At 36.0% G+C, this 16,090-nt stretch overlaps 1 protein-coding gene across 2 annotated transcripts; it reads left to right on the forward strand.

The window, feature by feature from the left end:
* The first annotated feature begins 3,903 nt into the window (after positions 1 to 3,903).
* LOC132635387 (protein TOPLESS-RELATED PROTEIN 2-like) lies at positions 3,904 to 15,741 on the forward strand. Of its 2 annotated transcripts, XM_060351756.1 has the most exons (25): positions 3,904 to 4,797; positions 5,258 to 5,437; positions 5,522 to 5,635; positions 5,719 to 5,877; positions 6,175 to 6,352; positions 6,468 to 6,597; positions 6,696 to 6,805; positions 6,903 to 7,041; positions 7,238 to 7,347; positions 7,776 to 7,845; positions 7,949 to 8,022; positions 8,099 to 8,194; positions 8,312 to 8,407; positions 8,564 to 8,691; positions 10,720 to 10,954; positions 11,041 to 11,205; positions 11,331 to 11,438; positions 11,575 to 11,721; positions 12,182 to 12,292; positions 12,388 to 12,570; positions 12,716 to 12,844; positions 13,600 to 13,695; positions 13,950 to 14,135; positions 14,786 to 14,955; positions 15,235 to 15,741. In XM_060351756.1, exons 1-25 carry the CDS (start codon positions 4,718 to 4,720, stop codon positions 15,449 to 15,451), a joined length of 3,411 nt encoding a protein of 1,136 aa, XP_060207739.1. In that variant the 5' UTR covers positions 3,904 to 4,717; the 3' UTR covers positions 15,452 to 15,741. The 2 variants fall into 2 exon arrangements, with proteins under 2 accessions (XP_060207739.1, XP_060207740.1); XM_060351757.1 differs by lacking the exons at positions 3,904 to 4,797; positions 5,258 to 5,437 and having other exon boundaries at positions 5,723 to 5,877.
* The last annotated feature ends 349 nt before the right edge of the window (positions 15,742 to 16,090 follow it).

Consider the following 16,090-nt stretch of genomic DNA (forward strand, 5'->3'; position numbering starts at 1 on the left):
TCATGATCACACTAATTAAATTTGCTACCTAATAATACAGATTGGCATTTTCACATAGAAATGGCATCAGCTAGCCGCTAGTGAACACTGTTTAGAACATAGCCAATTCTTAAAAAAAATTGAAATATAACCGGTTTTCGGAAAATACTCATCTGATAAGTGATGTCCGGTGGGTATTTGAACATAAAAAATGTGAAATTTGAAAGAAAAAAAAATGAAAAATGGTATTTGAGAATTGGAGTTGTTTTTGGACATCAACTTGGAAAAATGATGAATTTTTGTGAGTGATTTGGAGTAGGGGTGTACATAAAATATTTATTTGTAATGTAATTCGTAAATATTTCTTAAATTTTTTCATAGTTTTTTTTGTGTTTCATCATCTTATTTTAAGCTTGAACTTAGAATTTTGAATGCCAATAAATTTTATATTCCATGAATGTTAGTAACTCAAATAAAGTCCAAATCAAAACCAACTCAACAATAATACTAACAAAATAAATTCAATTCTAACACTAGGAATGACAGTAATGTTGGATATCTATTCTTTAGTTTTGCATAATCGGTTTAGAGTGTAAAAATACATAGCTTAATTTTTTTTCCTTGTCATGTAATTAATACTTATTAGCCGTACTTATTTTAGCATAACTTAGTATTTAGATTAAAGTCAATTTCTTTATCGCTTATTAATCAGCAATACTTATTTTAACCGATTTTATTATCTTTTTTGTTAAATATTTTAATACGGTGTCATCACCCATCTCACATTTTGTGTTATTTTTTTTTAAGAAACACCTTAGTTATATAGTTGTAACTTACTAGGACTAAAGAAATATTTGAAGTAAAAGTCATATGTTTTGTATGAAGACTTTTTTGGAAAAAATCGAATAACCCGAGAAAATTCGAAGTTGAAAACCCCAATTTTTATTGGTTTGGTTTGGTTTGTAAATTTAAAAACCCGACACAATTGTTTTGGTTTGGTATTTGAAAAATCCAAACCAACCCGGTCCATGTACACCCCTAATTTGGAGTGAAAATATGAAAACAGGTACCTATTTGGAGTGTTTTGAATTCCGAAATATTCTGGAATTCAACTTCAAATTAAATTTCGAAAAATTGTAACAATTCTATATCCAAACATGATTTTGGAAGAAAATTCCGAAAAAATGTAAAAATCATCTATGACCAAACGAGGCCCTTGATTTCTCCTCACAAGCCCTGTCCAAGGTTTGAACACTTGAACACTTGAACACTTTCGGGTAATTCGCAAGAATGCCCTTATTTTGGGGTGGTCTTTAATTTTTGCCTAGCAAATTGGTGGTCTTTAATTTTTGCCTTTCGCCTAATACCATGAGGTTTTGGGTTCAAACCCTGGCTTAGTAAAAAAAAAAAACGCAAGGCAGAGTTTTGCAGCAAAGTTAGGCCTCATGCGGAGTTTTGCAAGCCAACATTAGGAGCCTCAGGCATAGTTTTGCAAGCCAAAGTTAGTCGCCTCAGGCATAGTTTTGCAAGCCAAAGTTAGTCGCCTCAGACATAGTTTTGCAAGCCATCAGATATAGTTTGCCTGCAAACTCTACCTGCAAGCAGAGTTTTACAAGCCAAAGTTAGGCCTCAGGCATAGTTTTGCAAGCCATCAGGCATAGTTTGCAATCCGTCAGACAAAGTTTGCCTTCAGGCATAAGACAAACTATGCCCGATGGGGCAGAGTTTGCAGGCAAACTCTGCCTAGCGAATCTTAAGCTCTGCCTTGCGTTTTTCGATTTTTTATTTTTGTCTGAGCGGGGTTTGAATCTAGAACCCATAAGTTTTTAGGCAAAGGGCAAAAATTAAAGATGTCAAATTCGAGGGGCAATAATTAAAGACCATTGCTTTTGAAGAGCAATCCGCACAAAAAAATGAACAATTTGTACTGATAGTTTATTACGCTCCTAATGCACGAGCAGTTCATTTTTCATTTATCTTATAAGTATTTGTTACCACAATATAAATACATGTACTTGATATTTACGTCAAACTAATTATTTATCCTTAGGAATTGTAAATTAAAGTTAAAGTTCTTATCATTAAATTATGATTAAGTGATACGTATAACAAAACATAAACTTTATATTACTCGATTTTATGTAACCTGTATAAGTTTTTCATTCTTTTCATGAAAAAGAAAAACTCTTTGCACCTCTTACTTAGTTATGTTTCTCCTTTTCCTACAAAATTTTGTTAGATTATGTCAAAAACAAATTAGAAAAAAAAAAGGCTCAAAGAATATAAAAAGCTTCAAGAGGGAGGATATGGGACAAGGACAAACGACTTTAAATTTTCTTCTAAGCAATAGCTACTTCATATTAATTTTGTCATGAGTACTCACAACATATATAAAATAAATAAGTAAATAATTGGTCCTCTATTTTACTCACAAATGTAATTAAATGATTAATATCAAAGAAATGCACAAGACCAAAAATAGACTTTTACTTAATTCTAAAATTTGTGTAAGACACACATTTGGTAATATAGGGCCAGGTGCATTGTTGAAGCACTATGTAGCACCCCATTTAATCTTTTACTCCACTGGGAAAAAGTTTTATTTTCATTTTTATTTATTTTTGTACTTTGATTCCCACTTAATGAAAAAGTTGGAATAAGGAAAAGGCAAGGAAAGCGCTAAAAAGAGATAAAATTTGCCACTTTCCACTTTTGATTTTTCTTCCTGGTTTAAACTAACATAAAAAAATTAAATAAATATAGAAGTACTATAGTAGGGAAAGGAATTGAATTCATTTTTACTGTAGAACAATAAGTGCAATATTGGGTCCCTAACAAATAACGAGTCATTAGTCAACAATAACAATTACAATAACATATGCCGTGTAACCTCACAAATGGGGTCCGGAAAGACTAGTACACAGATCTTAGCACACCTTTGAAGGGTAGTAATACTTCAAGGGGTCGTTTCGTTAGACAAGAGATAACAATCTCGCAATTCTGAATTGGTAATACTGAGATAAAATATCAAAATGACTAAAATATCCTTCTCTAAAACCCTTCTCCTGTCATTTAAAAAGATTAAGATTAAAACTAAAAATAAAATTATCGCAATTTATCTATTATATTCTATGTATTATATTTTTAATGGAATGGACCAAATATCTGCTAATAGAAACATACACATTAAATAATTTTATCATTATTTATTTCTTGCATTATGATTCGGCATTATCTCATTCCGCAATCAATAATCTCTAAATATCATTTTATAGGTTTAAGTCTAATTCTGTTACTTTTTAAAGATTATATAATTTTTTTTCATACGATTCTGCACGAGGATTCTTCTAATCGAGATCTCCAAAGTAAGAACTTATGAAAATTTAATATGAAACATTATTCATCAATTATTGATAAATGGATACTCATCATAAAAATAAAAGGATTTAACAATTATTACATCAAAGGACATGGGGTCTAATTATGAGGGCAGTTTGGTTAAGAGGGGGAAAAAAAAAAAAGGAAAACTTTTTAGTTTTTGCTTGAGCTATCCAAACAAGAAAAAGTAAAAAACAAAAATCAGTATAAAAGGAAAATAAAACAGTGCTCAATTCACCAACTTTTTCCATAATGTCCAACCACTAACCAATGAGCATTTGCCACGTGTACATCAAGAACTTCAATCACAACATACTGTGACAATATCTCACCACATTGTCATTTTATCAATCAGCAAAGAATTTAAGATCACTCATGTGTTTTTTAAGGAAAACAAAATATCATAAACCCAACAAAAACCCATCCACCCACCCCTTTATATAAAAGGCAATAATGAGCACTTTTAGTAAGAGAAAAAAAAATAAAAAATGTAACACATGCTGTATATAAATAGAAAGAGAAAGGAAAAAAGTTAATAATACAAACAAGAGAAAGAAAAAGAGTAGTAGTAGTGGGTTGTTGTTTGTCTTGTGGAGAAAAAAAGAGAGGAAAAAAAGGAAGTCACTTTCAATATTAAGTAGTCTTTTCTTCTATACATAGGAAAAAAGAAAAACCCTAGTTTTTTTTTTGCATTTTTAAACTTAAAGTATCATGTGGGGTTGTCATAAACAAGTAAAGTAGTCTCTAACTCTTCAATATATGCATTCTTGTTAAGATATTATATGTATCCAGATCTGAAAGAGAGTACCTTTTGCTCTGATTATTGTTGGTTTTTGATAAAAATGTGTTCTTTAAAGGAAAACTGAAGTGGGGTTGTTTGTTTAATGTATTGGGTAGCTTAAAGATTGGATTTTTATGAGTTTGTTTTAGGAATTTGAGGATTTTGGGGTGATTTTTTTGGAGGAAGCTCATTTTCCAAGAAAGTTTTGGGCTTTGTTTTTGTGGGGTGGCATTTTCTTGGGATTTGGAATTGGATGCATTGATTTAAGAAGTTTATGAAAGGCTAAGTGAAGTTTAAGAGCAAGGATTAGAGTGATTTTGTTGGATTCTTGGTGTTGGTACATTGTGTTTTCAGTTTATAGCAGTTATTATTTCTGGAAAGTTGTGAGAAATTTGAGTAATTTTTTGGATGAATGTTTTGTTAGTTGTTGGGAAAGTGATCTAAATTAAGTAGGTGATTGATTACTTTGGAGCCAAGGGGCTCCATTTAGTGGAAAATTAGGTTAATTTTTCTTTGCTTTAGCTAATTAACATCCAAATATTTGCACTGGAGTGGCTAGGAGTTCCTGGAGCTGTTACCATGTCTTCCTTGAGTAGGGAACTGGTTTTCTTAATCCTCCAGTTTTTGGATGAGGAGAAGTTCAAAGAGACAGTTCATAAGTAAGTTTTCCTATAAGCCTTTATTGTTGAAATTCAAATGCATATGTAATCTAGCAAATGAAATGTGATTTAGTATTCTAGAATTGATTTTTCATTTTCTAGTTTGTTGCGATTAGACTCGATGAATGATGTAGCCAACTGATCACCTTGAGTCAATTGTAGATTTGCTTGAAATTTTCAGCTTAATGGTGAAATCTTATGATTGTTGCCTTTTGGGTTATAGTAGATGTTGAATCCACTTGGCTTCTTTGTGTGTTTATGTTTTTATACTTTTGAGTCCCCTTAGTGAAAATTCTGTCTTCCCCATGGTTATTTGTTTGTACACTCTCTCATTTCATCATTTAGCTAGAGTCTAAAGAGCAAGTTAGATGACATAACTCTTGAGGGGATGTAATGTTTATTATCTTGTTCTCTTCTCATGTTCCATTTTACCATGAAATTGCCTGAATATTAACTTTAGGTTGGAGCAAGAATCTGGTTTCTTCTTCAACATGAAATACTTTGAGGATCAAGTGCAAGCTGGTGAATGGGATGAAGTTGAGAAATACCTTAGTGGGTTCACAAAGGTTGAGGACAACCGCTATTCAATGAAGATCTTCTTTGAAATAAGAAAGCAAAAATATCTTGAAGCTCTTGACAAGTGAGTTCATTCACCAATTAATCATTTCATAAGTTTCGTCAGCACCTCTAATCATTTGGTTGGTTTTGGAAATATATTTGTCAGGCATGATCGAGTAAAAGCAGTTGAGATTCTTGTTAAGGACCTTAAGGTTTTTGCTTCTTTCAATGAAGATCTTTTCAAGGAGATCACCCAGTTATTGACTCTTGACAATTTTAGGTATTATATTTTGGCATTTAAGTGTGCTGTGTACTCTTCCCTTTTGCAGACGATTAATTGAAAACCTTTTGTTGTGTCCCTAGACAGAACGAGCAGCTCTCCAAATATGGGGATACAAAGTCGGCAAGAAATATTATGCTGGTAGAACTAAAAAAGCTTATTGAGGCAAACCCTCTGTTCCGCGACAAGTTAGCTTTTCCTTCTTTCAAAGCTTCACGACTGCGGACATTGATTAATCAAAGGTACTATGCTAAAGCATGCTTTGTATCTTGTAGTTAATCCACTGAGGTTATCTATCTGGGGATATTTAATGTTTCTAATATTTCCATAATATTACCTCAAATAGAAAGTGCTGATTAAGTTAGTTTCAATTCCTAGCTAAGCAATGCCATGGAGGGTCCATTAATCTGCCACTTCTAATTATAATTGTTTATTGCTGTGCTGTTATCGCTAGTTGGGGATGAGATCACTCCTTTCTGTGATTATCTGATTTTCTTGTTAAGACTACTTTATTAAGTTTTGTGTCATTTGAATTTCAGTCTTAACTGGCAGCATCAGCTATGCAAGAATCCACGTCCAAACCCTGATATTAAAACACTTTTTACTGATCATACTTGTGCTGCTAGCAACGGAGCTCGGCCTCCTCCTCCTGCAAATACACCTCTTGCTGGACCAGTTCCAAAGCCTGGGGCATTTCCTCCACTTGGAGCTCACAGTGTGAGTAGTGTTCATTAAACATGCTGTTCCCTTAAGAACAAAACCTCCTATTTATCTGCTCACCATTTGTTATATTCCATATGGTGTCTCAATTATTTTAGTTTTATTATTGCAGCCATTCCAACCAGTTGTTTCACCTTCACCAAGTGCCATCGCAGGGTGGATGTCAAGTGCAAATCCTTCTATGTCTCACGCTGCTGTTGCTGCTGGTCCCCCTGGACTTGTGCAGGCTCCTCCTGGCGCTGGTATGTGATATTATTATTGGTTTGGAGGAAACTGTGGTTGCATTTCCAGAAAGTTAGTATTTTTCTTAAACTAAAGTTTTCTATTGTAATGTCATCAGCTGCCTTTCTAAAACATCCAAGAACTAACCCAGGCGGTCCTGGAATGGACTTTCAAATGGCCGATTCAGAGCATTTGATGAAACGAATGCGTGCTGGTCAGTCTGATGAGGTGAGTTGAAGTAAGACAGAAATAGCAAGTTTGCGAGATTACTTTACCTAATCGATTAGCAAGGCAAGCAAATACAATTTTTTTGGTTATTTTCCAGGTATCCTTTTCTGGTTCAACTCATCCTCCCAATATGTATTCACCGGATGACCTTCCCAAAACTGTTGTGCGGAACCTTAGCCAAGGATCTAACGTTATGAGCATGGATTTCCATCCACAACAACAGACTGTTCTTCTAGGTTGATTCTGATTGGCCCCTCTATAGTTAGTATGGGAAGTGTTACTTATGATTATTGGGCGTTTATGTTCATATTCCTGTTCAAAATTGTGATAAATCATTTAAATATTTGAGACCCATGGTTGGGAAAGGGGGCATTTTGTGGCTTCCAATTTCTGTTGGTCCTAATTTCCATCTTTTCCTGTATGACCATGTAGTGGGTACCAATGTTGGTGACATTAGCATTTGGGAAGTTGGATCTCGAGAAAGGTTAGCGCATAAGGCCTTCAAGGTTTGGGATTTATCTGTATGCTCAATGCCATTGCAGGTGAGAATTTCTTGAGGGTTTTGAATTCCAATACGTCTTCTTTGATCCCCCAATTAGCGAAGCAATTTTTCTTTCCAGTCCATCATACTTTAGTGTGAATCCTGTCCCCCAATGAGATGCCAAACTAATTCAGTATTGTACTTGTATATAATTTGGTCTCGGCATGTCATCGTTCATTGAACTACCTTACTTCACATATTAACAAACTTTGTAGCATAAATCAAAATACACCCCAATAAACAACTCCAGAAACTCTTTTTTCTTATTTTTTCAGCTTATTAATAGGATTAACTTGATTCATGATGGAAGGAGTATGTCTATATTAAGTCATATTTGCTCAAATCTAGCATATTTCTCCCTTTCTTCTTTGGGTTATAAGATTCACTTTTGCTCCCCAAATTAACGTGCTTTGGCTGCTTATTATTCAGTCAGCTTTGGCCAAAGATGCCACTATATCTGTTAATCGATGTGTATGGGGCCCAGATGGTTCTATACTTGGTAAGATGGGCTTTTACTGGTTCATTTTTTCTTTTCTGTGATATGTTCTTGCAGCTTTAGGAACTCAATTGTACCCATGTTTCTGTCATTTTGCTTTTTGTAGGGGTTGCCTTTTCGAAGCACATTGTTCAAATATATACATACAGCCCAGCAGGAGAATTGAGACAGCATCTAGAAGTAAGTCTCTTTGTCTCACATCCTCACATCAATAATTACATATCTCATCAAGTCTTCATTATTCTTCATGTTGTAGATTGATGCTCATGCTGGCGGCGTTAATGATATTGCATTTGCCCACCCTAACAAGCAACTCTGCATAGTAACGTGTGGGGATGACAAGACAATCAAGGTTTTCTCCTAGACAAGATACCATAATATTGGTGTTATGCTTTCCTTTAAAAAAAAAAAAAAAAATTCCAAAATTTTGTAGCATTCATTGTCTTCATTATTTGCTTTCTTATAACAGGTTTGGGATGCAATAGGTGGTCGTAGACAACATATATTTGAGGGGCATGAAGCTCCTGTATATTCTGTCTGCCCTCACTATAAGGAGAATATCCAGGTAAACCAATTGCATTGTAGTTACTTTTCACATATTGACTCTTATGCGCTGAATGATTTTCATAGGGCTTCTTAAAACGAGTCAAGGAAGCCGTCTTATAATTTTTTTAAATTGTGTTTGATAAGGAATATTATTTTCTAAATTTACTTTTTGCAGTTTATTTTCTCTACGGCCATTGATGGTAAAATAAAAGCTTGGCTGTATGACTGCATGGGATCAAGAGTAGATTATGATGCCCCTGGTCTTTGGTGCACAACAATGGCATATAGTGCTGATGGAACCAGGTTGGTCCAAGAGCCAGTACAATTTGATGTTTGTTTAGTAAGTGACCTTATTTGTTTCAAACAAGCAAGGAAGCTTTGGCGATTTTTATGCGATGCATGGAATCTTACCACATTTCTTTCTTCGATAAGATCTTATCCTTGTGATGCAAATTTTGGTAATACATTTTATTTTTCCATCCTTATACCAAGCTAAAGTAGTATAATGACTTTAAAATCTACCATCTTCTTTATCTTCAAATTTGGTGTAACCCTTTTATTTCATTGCTGCTACATTTTCTCTCTATTCCTGTTCATTTCTGTTTTATGTTTCTGCACTTTCTTTTTCTCTTTTTACTTGTCCTCTGCGGTACTTTTGATCGGGGAACAGAAGGATTCAAACAGATTTTATATATCATATACGTTCAGCATGTCATACCAAAACTCAAAAGCACAAACATTTGTAATCAAGTCTAAACAAGTCTTCTGCCTTACCTTTAAAAAAGGAGGTCTATAAACAAGTTTCTCCTGCCATTGAAACACAAGATTCTTTTTAGCCAGTCAACCAAAGATTACTTGGTGGAGTAGTGAACCATAGCTTCCCATTGTTTGCTCAGCTTTCGTCCAGTCCAACCCTCCAACTCAACAAGCTTCTTTACTGCCCTAGGCATCACCTAGCATTGGCCATATAAGTTAAGGAACATCCTCTAGATTGTCTAGAATTTTGATGCTGAATCAAATGGTGGGTTTGAATCCTCCTGTTTTGTTTGCAAATGGTGTCATTTCCAATAATTCCACTATACTCCCTTTACAGCCAACGTCTTGCGAAAATCAGAAAACGTGATGGGGAAAGTTTTTCTTTTACTCATCAATGTTGGCCCAATCGAGTTTGAGACACGTCCATGGCCCAATCCTGATGTACCCTTCGATTGACCCTATCCTAGGTATATAATCCTCCCGTCTAATTCGACCAACATACTGCTGGCTTTGAGCCCGCCTTGTTGGTCATGTTCAATTCCTTTCGTGTCCAAAAAGCCAGCAAAATCTAACCATCTATTTGCCCAGACTTTTGAACCGAGGATATTTCCCAATGGTCCATCTTAGTCTCTTGCAAACAGTAAATGTCAGCTCGCCATGTTTGAGTCAATAATTTGATAATTCTCCCTTTTTTTTTTTTTTTTTTTCTTTCTGCTGTTAAGTCCGCGTGCACTCCAACTAATAAAACTTAGCTTCTTTAGGCAGATGTTAGCAAAAATCTGCCTTTACCTACCATAATTCACATTGAACTCAAGCATCCTTAATTCCTTTGCTGCTTGGTGATTTCATCAGTGGTCTTCCTCCTCTTAGCTCTAATTTTGGTTTCTTTGTTGGAAGACATAATTAAATAAATAAAAGTTTCTCTCTAGCTTAAGCTTGTTGGATGAGATGGTCGTGCACTTCAACATGGTAGCAGAGTAGACAGAGGTCTTGAGTCACCCATTATCAGAAAGGAAATTCATGTGTGAGAAAGAACAAGGGCGTACTTGAGGGGGCGTGTGTCAGACATTATGAAATAAATAAAAGTGTGCTCTCTTTAACAACTTAAGCTTTTAAATGAGGCGATCACACACTTCAACATTCTTCATCATATTATTTTTTGAATGCATACATTCTCCCAGTAGAGTGCTCCTCCTAGTAGATTTTCCAGAACTCTTTCAAATTCCCCAAGAAGCCCCTTCTTCGGCAGTCTATCAAACATACCATTGCCCAAAAAAAAAAAGAGGCTAATGTTATGGGTACTCCCTAAGGAAAAACATGATACCATTGGAGGACTCATCAGGGTGAATTTTTTACACCGAAGGTACCATGATAAGATTCGACAGCCATTAGTGGATGAGTTAAAGGTGCTTATTGAAGGTAGAAACAATGAATTGGAAAGAGGCCTATGGGATTTTATGACTAATGCTCTAAACAAGCCGAACTTTTTGGAGAAAGATCTCTGAACAAGACAAACTTGTTTGCATTTGATGTTATTTTATGTAGTGATTCTTAACTTTTCCTATCTTCTTTCAGACTTTTCTCTTGTGGGACAAGTAAAGAAGGTGAATCCCACCTTGTAGAGTGGAATGAGAGTGAAGGAGCAATCAAGAGGACATTCTCTGGCTTTAGAAAGCGTTCATTAGGTGTTGTGCAGTTTGACACAACAAGGAATCGTTTCTTAGCTGCAGGCGATGAGTTCCAGATAAAGTTTTGGGAAATGGATAATACCAACATGCTTACATCTACTGATGGCGATGGTGGATTGCCTGTTAGTATTGCTGTTATTTGAATTCATTTGTTTGACAGAGGACATTTTTGAAACTGAGAATTATTGAACTCCAATTTTCTTTTCAGGCCAGTCCTAGACTAAGATTCAATAAGGAAGGCTCGTTGCTGGCTGTCACGACAAGTGATAATGGAATCAAGGTTCTGGCAAACACTGATGGACAGCGAATGCTCAGGATGCTGGAGAACAGGGCATTTGAGGGTTCTCGTGCGCATTCTGAAGTCAATATTAAAGTAAGATTGCTCCTCCTTTGGGCAGTTATGGTTTCTTACTACACAAGGCCCTGAACTAATTTAAATTGTCATATTCATACCACCAGTAGAATATAATGGTTGTCTTTACCTTGATGCTTCCGCAGCCGCAAATTTCTGGTTCCTTAGGTCCAATTCCTAATATTTCTGGCTCTGCACCTCAAATCGTTGAACGTGGTGATAGAACTCAGCAATCAATGTCCATCGGCAATCTGGTAACTATCTGCCATGATTCTCCCCTCCCCTTCTTTATTACCGTTGACAAGGAAGTGCATGGTGCTTCCTGATCTTTTGTCATTTGAAGTATGATTCTATTATATATTTGACTTTTCATGCTTGTCAAATCAATAGGCCACCATGGAAAACAGCAGAGTTCCTGACGTCAAACCTAGAATTGCAGAAAGTATGGACAAGATTAAAAGCTGGAAGTTCTCTGACATTGCTGACTCATCTCAACTTAAATCTCTAAAGCTGCCAGACCCTCTGTCAGCCAGCAAGGTTGTTATAAAACTTCATCTGCATTTTTATTTTCACTTGCTTGTGGTAGTTTTTCTTTTGAAGACTAAATTTGGTGGGATCTTTCGTCACAATCGTTTCTTGTTGAATTGAATTATGTGACTATCTTATATAAAATGTTAAGCAGTAGTGAAGTCTCCTTTTTGTGAAGGGTGGCAGATGTACTTGAACCTACGATCTCTGCTTGCTCTAATATCGTTGAATTGTTTGAATACCTCATTAATAGCTTATACTGTTAGATGGGGCCATTCTTATTTGCTCGATTAGATTTTTAACAGCTCTTAATTGTTCGTGGAGACTAGTGTTGAATCTCCTACTGCATGTTTAGTCTTTCTTGATGGAATATGAATTGTTGCTATTAGTAACGTTGAGGCACAATATGCTTCTTTGATTAATGGTCTTTCTCAGCAACCTAAAGACATTTGAATTGTTATGATGACAGGTGCTGCGACTTCTCTATACGAATTCTGGGCTTGCTGTGCTGGCACTGGGCTCCAATGCCATTCATAAGCTCTGGAAATGGCAGAGAAATGAGCGAAATCCATCTGGAAAGGTAAAGTTGGAGTATCGATATGACTCACATCAAATTTTCGTTAGTTCTCGTCAGAAAATTCTGACTGGTTTGCTTTCCTCATTCCTTTCTTTCAGTCCTCAGCAGCGGTTGCTCCACAACTGTGGCAGCCTACAAATGGAGCACTCATGTCCAATGATGCCGGTGATGCAAAATCAGCTGAAGATGCGGCTGCATGTATTGCTTTATCTAAAAATGATTCTTATGTCATGTCTGCTTCTGGTGGGAAGGTCTCCTTGTTTAACATGATGACCTTTAAGGTTTGTTTACCCTCTCTAGGAAAAGAAGTGGACGAAGATCTCATTTAGTTCTTGAACTTGAAGATCATTATGTACAAAATTGACTTGTCCCTTCCTTGACGCTGATAAATTGGTTTATCTAAACTGACACATGAACTCTGGTCAGGTGATGACAACTTTCATGCCGCCACCCCCTGCAGCTACCTATTTGGCATTTCATCCTCAAGATAACAACGTTATCGCTGTAGGAATGGAGGACTCCACCATCCAGATATACAACGTTAGGGTTGATGAGGTACTTTTTTCTTTTTTTGTGTGTTGGTCCTAGGTTGCACATTTCACTTCGAAGCCACAATATTTACTTCTTTAATTTCTCACTGTTTATTCTGATACTGAAACTTAATTTTGTAGCTTCTATGTTCTTCTCTTTTGACAATGGTTATTAGCCATGCATGGTGGGAATATCATCAGACATGTTTGTCTTTAAATATACCTGCTAACAACTCAAGAGTTTACGTTAAGACTTCATTGCTTTAGTAAAGCTGTAGAGAATGAATTTTTAAGAAATCTATGTTTGGTTTTCGGTTGTAAAGAGGAGGATCGCTGGAGTGGGAGGTAAATATCGAAGGATGAGGTTCATTTTGGGAAGAAAGTAAATATGGAGGGGTTGGGTGCCCTCCTCGTCACCATTATCAATTAATTAAAACTGGACAGAAGTGTGAAAGTATAATACCTTTACTTATCTTGATTCTTAGACAAATGGATGGTAATCATTAATATTTCACAGCAACCAACCATGTTTTTTCTCCTTTACGTCAAAATAGACATACTTTTCAGGTCAGGAATACATAGACCCATCGAATATCAAAGCAAGAGCTTTATTTTATTATATTTCTTTCAAGCCTTATGCTTATCAACTTTGTTTTCTGTTTTCCTTATATTCCTGTCTGTCCTTTAGAATTTTGTGGTGACAGATCTTTTCTGTTTTCTTCTTTATGATTTCGTTGTGAAATAATATTGCGCCCTTTTGGTTATCTGACCCTGTCATAGGTCAAAACCAAGCTCAGGGGTCACCAGAAACGGATCACAGGCCTTGCATTTTCACAGAGTTTGAATGTACTGGTATCTTCAGGTGCAGATGCACAGGCAAGTTGATGGTTTTTCTCCTCTTTGCATTCATTTTGCCTCTCTTGCATTCTTTTTCTTTTCAAGGCACAGCGCTGCTGGTACCATTTGGATTTATGTATTGCATTTATTCATGAGTCTTAGTTTGTTATTTCTTTAGGATGGGCAATGGTACTTCCTTTGCAACATGGCAATCTTGATGCTATAGTAGTTATGTAGTATAATTTCAATAACATGCTAATAGCACAATATTTGGTGCTTGTTCTGTGATGCAGCTTTGTATCTGGAGTGTTGATGGCTGGGAAAAGAAAAAAGCAAGGCCTATCCAAGCGCCGCCAGGTCACCAAACTCCCTTAGTTGGAGAAACTAGAGTCCAATTCCATAATGACCAATCTCATATACTAGTAGTTCATGAAAGCCAAATTGGAATCTATGATACCCAACTTGAATGTCAGCGTTCAGTAAGTCTTCACATTAATTTGTTGTATTTTATTCTTAAACACACTAAAAATTTGTATTGATTGCTCAGAAATGTTTTAGTTTAGCTGAATTCCACTTATAAGTATATCTCATCTCCTCAATTGTGAATTTGTGATTGTACTGATGGCAATCCTGGTAATGGTTATTCTAAAATTGTCATCAGCTTTAATTGTGATGTACCACTGCCAACTGTTGGGATGGATATTTAGATGTTGGTGTTTCTTGTTTGTTTGGGGTAAGTGTCCTGTGTTACAAAGGTCTGCATTATTTCAAGAGTACGATAGGAAATCATTGTTAAGCGCGTAGCATCTATGATGGCATGCTAAACCAGAATTGCTGGGGACCGATGCAGTGGTCTGTGTTCTTTGTCCCTATTATAAAAATATTATTTGTTAATTCATTTTCCGTGTTTACATTTTTTGCTCTTCCTAGTTCCTATTTTCCTTTCTTGCTTTACATACTTTGTCAGTGTAGCTGCATATATATTGCTATGCATGATTCAACAAAAGAGAACTTTCATGTTGCATATTTTATGAACATGATACATTTATCATGTACTCCAAGTTTGACTCTCAAGTTCCTTACATTTCCTAGTTCAAATACAAATGATTCGAGCGTTCATTGGTTGCAGTGGTATCCAAGAGATTCACTTTCTGCTCCCATTTCAAGTGCTATATACTCATGTGATGGCCTGCTGATCTTTACTGGATTCTGCGATGGTGCAATCGGAGTATTTGATGCAGACAGTCTCAGACTTCGATGTAGAATTGCACCTTCGGCTTACTTATCTTCAATTGGCAGGTAAGCATTCATTATTTCCAATTTCCATGCATATAAATTGCAGTATTGCACATGTTTTGGACAATAGTGGCAAATATGGGAGTTAGAGCGGCTGTGTAATGGGCTTTGATATGCTTTGAACAACGTTAGCACTTGGATTTCCGCTTATATTTGGTGAAGAGGGCACAAGGCTCTCTACATCGTGACATGAAATTATGACATGCTCATTGCTTTATCTGAATTTAGAGGTAATATTTTGAAACTGTGGCCAACTAATCTGAATTTCATTTGTTTAAGCAGTGGCAACGGCGTTCCATTTCCTGTGGTGATAGCAGCACATCCATCGGATTCCAACCAATTCGCTCTTGGAATGAGTGATGGCACGGTGCACGTGATCGAGCCATCAGATGCAGAGCCCAAGTGGGGCGGTTCATCGTCTCAAGATAATGGAACTATGCCTTCTATTCCCTCTAGTTCTGCATTGAATAGTCAGCCATCAGAAACCCCTTCAAGATGATACATTCAACATGGTGATATAGAGATGATATGGTGCTCACAGTGTTCTTTTAGATCCTAATATTGTAAAGTTCTAAAAATAGCTTATTCTTTTCTATCTAGTTTGACTATTCTTTTGGATAGAGGTCATTGTACATCTTTGATCCGCTGCATTTGTAGCCAGGCCATTAATTATCGTGTCTCAAATGTTTCATTGATTCCTTCCATCTTGTTTCCTCTGCTAAGTTCTGAATCATATGATAACCTAACTTCTGTATTTTATCTGCAATTATAATTCTTGCTGTTTTCTTACCTACATTCTATATTTATCTGTGGTAGCTACTGTTCCCTTATTTTCAGACTGCTTTATTTTGACTTATTCGCTTTCTTTAGTTTCATTTGCATTCTGCTTTGAACTGTTGGTGCTTATCTAACCTTTCTCGTTGTGATTTCTCTTGAGCCGAGGGTCTTTCGGAAACAACCTCCCTATCTCAGAAGATAGGGGTATGGTCTGCGTACACTTTACCCTCCCCAGACCTCACATTGTGGGATTTCACTGGGTATGTTGTTGATTCTATGTTTATGTCAACTCCATGAATACATAATGTGTCTTCAAATATACTGCTATCATTGGATATAGCTAATGAATCCATTCTCATCC

The sequence above is a fragment of the Lycium barbarum genome, chromosome 4 (assembly GCF_019175385.1).
Source record: "Lycium barbarum isolate Lr01 chromosome 4, ASM1917538v2, whole genome shotgun sequence".
Taxonomy (NCBI): Eukaryota; Viridiplantae; Streptophyta; class Magnoliopsida; order Solanales; family Solanaceae; genus Lycium; species Lycium barbarum.

Coding starts and splice junctions, on each gene's coding strand:
- LOC132635387 (XM_060351756.1), top strand. CDS start 4,718: ATGTCTTCCTTGAGTAGGGAACTGGTTTTCTTAATCCTCCAGTTTTTG. Junction 5,878..6,174: donor CGGACATTGATTAATCAAAG/GTACTATGCTAA, acceptor TTTGAATTTCAG/TCTTAACTGGCAGCATCAGC. Junction 6,598..6,695: donor GCAGGCTCCTCCTGGCGCTG/GTATGTGATATT, acceptor TAATGTCATCAG/CTGCCTTTCTAAAACATCCA.